The sequence below is a fragment of the Brachyhypopomus gauderio genome, chromosome 4 (assembly GCF_052324685.1).
Source record: "Brachyhypopomus gauderio isolate BG-103 chromosome 4, BGAUD_0.2, whole genome shotgun sequence".
NCBI lineage: Eukaryota > Metazoa > Chordata > Actinopteri > Gymnotiformes > Hypopomidae > Brachyhypopomus > Brachyhypopomus gauderio.
Genome location: NC_135214.1, coordinates 19,573,542 through 19,581,041, shown reverse-complemented (window position 1 = coordinate 19,581,041; position 7,500 = coordinate 19,573,542). Strand labels below are relative to the sequence as shown.

The 7,500-nt window shown below is 48.5% G+C and overlaps 1 protein-coding gene across 4 annotated transcripts in view; it reads right to left on the bottom strand.

The window, feature by feature from the left end:
* stk39 (serine threonine kinase 39) overlaps positions 1-7,500 on the bottom strand; it is a 30,005-nt gene that overhangs the window by 4,488 nt on the left and 18,017 nt on the right. For 3 of the 4 annotated variants that reach the window (XM_077002949.1, XM_077002946.1, XM_077002948.1), the window contains 3 exons: positions 881-933; positions 490-558; positions 284-348 (listed from right to left, as the gene is read on the bottom strand). In XM_077002949.1, the coding sequence (XP_076859064.1) occupies positions 284-348; positions 490-558; positions 881-933 (187 nt within the window). The remainder of the gene's footprint in view (positions 1-283; positions 349-489; positions 559-880; positions 934-7,500) is intronic. The other variant, XM_077002947.1, reaches the window with a different exon arrangement.

The following is a 7,500-nucleotide window of genomic DNA, read 5'->3' as shown; positions in this document are numbered from 1 at the left end:
CTCAGGTGTAACAAGTAAGAAACCTTGGTAAGTTCTAGTCTCTAGAGATGTTTCATATCACCACATGGAACATTTGATCACCGGCACAGTTTTAAGTATAATGACACCATGTTTTCTAACATTTTGATGATGCTTATGACTACAGTAATCTGTGTGGTTGTTGTACAAATGACCTTGAATCAGTGTAATCCAGTCCACAAGCCATGTAATGACGCAGCGTGGTTTCTGTTCTCACAAATATTCTGACAAATATTTTGCATTTATTAGCCATCGAAGGACTCACCAGTTTAAAGGTCAACACTTTACAGGTAACTGGGTCTTCTACAATCTTCTGAAGGTTAGCAGCAACTGAAAGATGTATAAAGTGCTGTCACACATATAAAGCAGTTCCAAAATTATTTAAGAGGCATTTAGCTAATCTGACATATTACTACATGAACTGTATACTGGATGTGAGAAATTCTATTTGAAATTCACTTAAGACATTACCAACTACTACATCGTGCCCATTAACCAGACCAGCCGAAAACAGCTCCTGAGATACGCCATCAGCAGTATCTATAAGCAAAACACACACATGCATGTACACACACACACACGCGTGCAAACACATCCATGGGAGGCCGGGCATAAAGTGAAGGAATTCAAAGATGATTTCCAGCAGAGAGAGAGAGACACACACACACACACACAAGCTTGGCACAAAACATCAAAGACCTCATACAACAGTATCAGACGTGTCCTCTTATACTGTGGATGTAGGTGAGGTCAGGTGGATTTTAAATGTGTGTTGGGTTCAAGGCCGCAGCAGGCCTGTCACCGCTTGCATGTGCACTGTTCCTCTCTGATGCTAATGTGATGTATTCAGAGCAGTCCTCACCTCGGCCTGGAGTGAATTCAAACCGTATGTCATTCAGTTCCTTCCTCGAGTTCCTGAGTGTGTGTGTGTGTGTGAGGGAAGGAGAGAGAGAGAGAGAGAGAGAGAGAGAGAGAGAGAGAGAGAGAGAGAGAGAGAGAGAGAGAAAGAAAAAATCAGTTACGGAGATGAGGCCACCCATCTGTGCTCTGTTTCACTGGGCATGTCTGAAGTGCCTGACATGCATGTAAGATATAGACACACACACACACACACACACACACACACACACACACACACACACACACACACACACACACACACACACACACACAGAAAAGCCAACACTACAAAACATCCCTATCATAACCAACCCTGAACGTTTCAAACCATGCCCACACTTTAGCAGTGAGCAGAGATGCTGCTGTAGATGTTACGGTTCAGGACCATGCAGGCGGTCGGCCGAGCGCTCGCCGTTAATGAGGGGTGACAGAAGGAACCAGACCCCCCCCCCCCCCCCGCAGACAAGCCGGGCTGCAGCTGACTGAGCGGAACAGGTGGGCGGAGCTTCACCCTCTTTCCGCCCACTACACGTGTGGGCTTCACAACCCTGATAACACTGGGCGGCTGGGCGGTCTGCTCTGCCAGGGACAGAGAGAAGAACGGACAGCACAGAAGATAAGGGACACTTCACTCCATGTGGACAGTAGTCGCATAGGGGAAGGCACTCCTTTCTACAGCAACTACAGGGCTTGTGCGAGCACTGTGTGTGTGTGTGTGTGTGTGTGTGTGTGTGTGTGTGTGTGTGTGTGTGTGTGTGTGTGTGTGTGTGTGGCGGGCGGGGTTCTACATGAGACAATGCTGTCGCGTTCAGAAAGGCCCCTTGTTTTCGTGCTGCCTGTCACAGTGTTAAACAGGCAGCCAGAGAGAAGTAATTAAGCCTGCAGGAGGCTGTAGGGCACATCTAAAGCGACTTCAGTGCCCTGAACGTGACAACGCCCGAGGGGCTGCTTCAGTCTGACTGCAGGCAATTTCAAACGCAGACGCACTCGCTATGGTGCTGCCAAACCTCGACCCTCGGTGTGAACCCGCTCGGCTTGTGGCACGGCGCCAGGCCGCGATCCTTATTCAGCTGTCCCTCAGCAATGAAAAAAATCCCAAACTAGACATAACGAGGGCCACACACTGTAAACACAAGCATCAATAATTTGTATGATCTGCATTCTGACGTAAATTTCATTTCGGTTTCCTTCCTCTCTGTCATGGCTCTTCCAAAAGGTAGCGGAAGAATTATTCCTCTATATCACCAAATCCTGGAAGGCAGTGTCATAACTCACTGCTCTACACAACACCGTGTCCGGACTTGTTATGGATCTAAAATGACAAGAAACAATATTTACTGCAGAAAACAATAACATTGGCAACAAAGCAGGTGAGTGATCACGGCACACACCGAAAAACTGCGGTGTAGCACAGGAATCCACCAGGAACCGACAAGCAGGGGTGTTTATCTGTGTTTTCCATGTCCCTCGAAGATGGGACACGATTCTTTTATATATTCTCCGAAGTTTTTCTTAATGATCATAAGCAGCAGCTTCACACGAATCCCGCACTGTCTACACTCTCACAGCAATTTTTCTTTGCAAATTTTCTTTCTCTGCTAACGTTATGATTTTATTTTTCTTTACATTTTTAGGCCTTTTCTGGGATGTTAAGCCATTTTTTCACTGGTTTATTTTGCTATGCCATCTCAGTATAATAAGCGCCAGGTTTCCCCCATTAACAGTGCACATGTACATAATGTACCTAACACCTAACTAATATACAGTATGTTAACAGCACATGTTGGCCTCGCTGTTGAGCCCGCGCACACTCACTGAGCATGTCCAGAACCACTGCGACCGTGTCATCAAAGGGGGTGAGAGAGAGTTTTCATTCCAATCAAGCAGTACACCTAAGCAGTACACACTCATTTAATCAATCGCCAGTCTTCAAAAAGATGAGGAGTTGCATGACGCGTCTGTTAGACTGACTGGAATGAAAAATCTCGAGTTAGAAGACACTGGACATCTCACTACTGGGCCCAGAACATGTGGTTCTCAAGCAATCCATACAAAGTCCCTAGCAACCAAACTACTTTTAGCCCAACGTACCAAACAGAGCAACAGATAGATCTCTTCAAGCACATGAAGACACTCGATATCACCAAACAGCTGATGTGCATCTGAGCGTCTTGACTGTCACTGAATATTAATGTGTATATTAATGGATAAACAAGACACTTGTATTCACACATGGAGACTTTTCGCAGCTCTCCGCCCTACTTTCAGTCTTTCAAACGTGCGAGCGTGCACGTGCGAGCGTGTGTGTCAGCGTGCGTACGCCTGCGCGCGCTCCACTTCACTGATCACTATTAAAACTTCCCTCCAGCAGTGCTGCACAGCCAAGTGGTCTGATTTTAAAAGACTGACAGTTGCATTATCTTAATATCCTCCAATCCCAGATTAGGCTGACAGCACTTATTACTGATCTCATGTGAGTTTTAAAAATATCCCCTGCCACTGCCCGCATAAGTCCGACGCTTATAGTGACACTTTAATGAGGCTGATTTTTTAAGACGGACGTTAGTGTGAAACCCGGGAGCTCGGCGTGAATCCTGGTGGTGGGTTGGAGCGGAGCTGGGTTTGTTGAGGCCTCGCGGTGGTAAGGGCCGCAATGTGGGCGGTGGCTTAAGCCGGCAGACCAACGTGCACGAGGGGAACATTAACTTCCCTCTTTATTTACTAGCGCGCGGTTAGCACGTGGGTCACGGGGCTGGCGCACAGCTGTCTGGGGGAGTGAGAAGGCAACGTCCATCAGCAGAGGAGGGAAAAAGTGAGAGAAACACTTTATCAGTTAGGTGGAGGAGAGACCGTTAGGACATCCGTCACGAGCGCAACTAACCTACGGCCCCGGAAGCTTCCATCTCAATCTATCTCCTTAAAGAAAGGAAGAGTGAGAGAGATTGAAATACAGACAGACAGACAGAGAGAGAGAGAGAGAGAGAGAAAGAGAGAGAGAGAGAGAGAGAGAGAGAGAGAGAGAGAAGTGGATTACACTGTAAGAGGGAAAAATAAGACCAGAGAGTGAGGATCAGCATTGCAGCAAAACCTTTGGGGGTAAAACCACCCCACCTACGTCTTTTGTTATGTTTGACTTGGGAAGGATGGAGCTGTCCGCTGTGATGGTGCTGAACGTCTTATCCAGAGACCAGTCTGGCAGTTCAGGTGTTCATTTAGCTCCAGGCTTTTTGTTAAAGGTGTTTATATACATTGGAAAGCTGATCTTTTTCACAGTAGTGTGAAAGCGATGGTATCGCTGCAGTCCAACACTAGAGGTGTTCGCATGTCTACTGCAGGTCTACTGTGAGAACCGTTCCAGCATTTAACGGGTGAGTTATATTTAACATACGGGGTGTCAGCTGGGCTGGTGATTGTGTAGCTCCCGTTAGCCCAAGGTGTGAAGAAGCAGAAGGAAACTACCCAGTGCGTTTACTGTGCAGGCAGGTTTTCTCATCACCCAGAGGTCAAGTTTCTGCCTGTATTCAATCACACACACGCTCAGAGTTGAGGAACGCAGAGGGGGTGCAGGAGGGTGAGAGAGCAAAGGATGGAGGGATGGAGGGAGATGGAGAGAACAACCTGGACCTTTTGATGCCTGTGCTAGCCGTGCCATCGCAGTGGAGAGGACAATTGGCCCGCCGTCATTAGCCACCCAATCAATCCAGACACAAACAGAAGGAAAGGCTGGCCTGCCCTGGACCGGCCCAAGTGGAGGTATTTTTAAATCGGCCTCCATGAGAAATTGGATCCCCGATTGTTGTTCTGTCTTTTCGCCGCACGGGCGCCTGTGTCCCGTACGTCTGTGGCCAACGTCCGGGCCTCCGCTCTTCTTATCTATGGTTCAGAACAGAACTTAACTACATGCCCGACATCAACAACAACCCAGCGGGGGAAAATCTCCCGAAAGCCCCAACCCCCACACGCCACCCACATATTTACCCAGGATTAGGGGGGAAAAACTTCAATTGATCATTCCAGCACAATTAATTGTTTCTTTTCCATCGGCGCACGCTGCTTTTCCCGACAGAGCAGGAGTCTAATTGGTAACGTAGCTGCCTGACAAGCTCACACAGTGCAGTGGGGTTTTCAAGTTTCAGTGAGGGATTGAATTCAAATCCAAACCCTACGGCCTTTCTGCACGTTATGAGGGTGGTGGGGACTGGGCCGATGGAGATGGGAGAACATCCGATGATGTTCTGAATACTGGAACGGTCTGAAGACCACAGAGCAGGCATGCACCACAGAACACTGTGTGCTGTCACAACTCTTTTAACGCTGCATGAGGTCCCCCAGAAATGTGGAATTATCAAAAGTAGTTCATAACAATATATGCCCAAATATACTCAAATATATAAAATATCATTTTACAGTGAAATATCCGGAGCTCAAAAATCAACAAACAAATAAACAGAAAAAAATAGAAAAATATTGTATTTGGCAAAGCTCAGATTCCCGATTTGCTGCCAACTCTTCCATGCTATTGCTGGCATTAGCTTCTCCCCTGGGGGCTGTTCCTGCCTTTCTGAAGCACTCTCCCATAACCTGACCTTCATCCTGCAGTACAGCAATCACCCACGCCCGCTTGATCACTGGAATCCTGAATTCAGTTCCTGACATCTTTCCCCATCTTCCTTAATCTCTCTTCCTCCTTGTTCTCTCATCCCTCCATCCCTACTCCTTCCTTCCTCTTCTTCTCATCATATCTTCTCTGTTAGTCTCTCTCTTTCTCTTCCTCTCTCCCATTATCTCTCTCGCCCATGGCATCTGAATCGGCCGTGTCTGCCACGCAGGTGGTGCTGTTGTGAGACCGTGACACACCCGTCAGTGCCAGGTGGAGCCTGGGTCACGCAGTGCGAAGCAGCAGGGGCTGATGGGAAGGGCGGGGGGGCACGTGAGCACTAAAGAGAACTCCATGTTGAAAATTTGTTTAAAAAGTGTTTACTCTAGGCTGCAACTAGAAGGTGACATCTAACGGCAACTTACAAAAAGTACGTTTTGCAACTGATCATTTCAAATGGAGCGTGAGCTTCTCAAACCATTAAGTGACATTCCAGAGAAAGAAGCTACATTAAAAAATTATAAAGGTCTAATTGTGAGAGGTCACAGAGAGCTTGAAGGCCTACAGTCATTACAAATGTGCGCCTCCTGTTTACTAAACATCCTCTTTTCCACATCCATGTAAGTGCACGTTGACACTTGCTGGGTCTGTGCTGGAGGCAGCGGGGCTGAAACACCAGTCAAAAGGGAGGAAGAGGAAAAACACTCCCAGATGATCCCTGATCTGTGAAATACGACTAATGTAATTCGCCCTGTGCAGAAAAAGTATCACCGGGGCGCATCAAATGTAATGTGATGCTCAGCCAGCCGTCTGCTACGTAAAAGAGAACGCTGCTTGTACACTGGCAGCAAATAAACTGGTCTGCATATGATCCCCGTGCTGCTACAGAAACATCCACATCATTTTTCTGCACAAAAGCCGTCAAAAGTGATTGGCCGAGACGCCGGCTCGGCAGCTAATGGGAGGTGACAGAGCTCGGCGAGAGTCATTGAGCGCGATTTTGTTTGGCTACGTCAGTGGATGAGCAAAGGGGGCCGGTGACGGCACGACGGCGTGGGGGTGGGTTTGTGGGGGGTGGGGGTGGGTCATGGGGGGTTTGTGGGGGGTGGGAGTGGGGGGTTTGTGGGGGGTAGGAGTGGGTCATGGGGGGTTTGTGGAAGGTGGGGGTGGGTCATGGGGGGTGGCCGTGTGCGCACGTGCAACGTCTGTGCATGACGGAAAGGCGAGCGAAGCCTGGGCCCTTCGTCATTAGATCCTAACGAAGCCAAATGGCGGAAAGCACGAGTCAAACTGTGGAATAAGGTCCATTTGGATACGTGCGGTACGGCTCTGGGCTAGAAGGCCGAGTTGGTTTCGTCCAGACCCGCTTCTCTGTTCTACAGAACGTGTGATTTAGGTTCCTGATGGCCGTGATGACCAGAACGGGCCGAGGCAGAACGGTGGGGGCGTCAGGCGCTCGTCCCCGTGGCAACAGTCTGCAGTATCTCTCCTGCTAACACCCAACACACCCAGAACACCCTTCAAACACACCCCGAGACACTCCAGTCCTGCTGGAAAACTGTCCTTCACAGGCATCTCTGACCACAGCCTCTAATCAAAACCCCACCTCTCTCTAATTCTCCCCTCGAGCTCTTTGAAGTGTCTCTTGCGTGTTCTGACAGGTTTGAATGCAGCTGTGTGGGTTCTTGTATTGTTCCTAGCTCACCTGCATCCGTTCATAAGTCCTCTTAGCTGCATAAGGACAATGAGAGAAAATAAATGAAGAGGTTCTACACCCATCGGTGTAGCGTATAACTGACACTCCGTATAACTGCAGAATTTTTTAGTCGTGACCTCAGAATGAAAATTTAACAAACTTAAAAACAGGTGTGCCTCCGTTACCCAGGGGGCCTGGACTCAAACCCCAAGTATACCTCATCCTACAAGGGGCTGGCCTGCGAAAAGGCCTCACATTGGGTCATACGTGCACGGTGACGTCTCTGTGT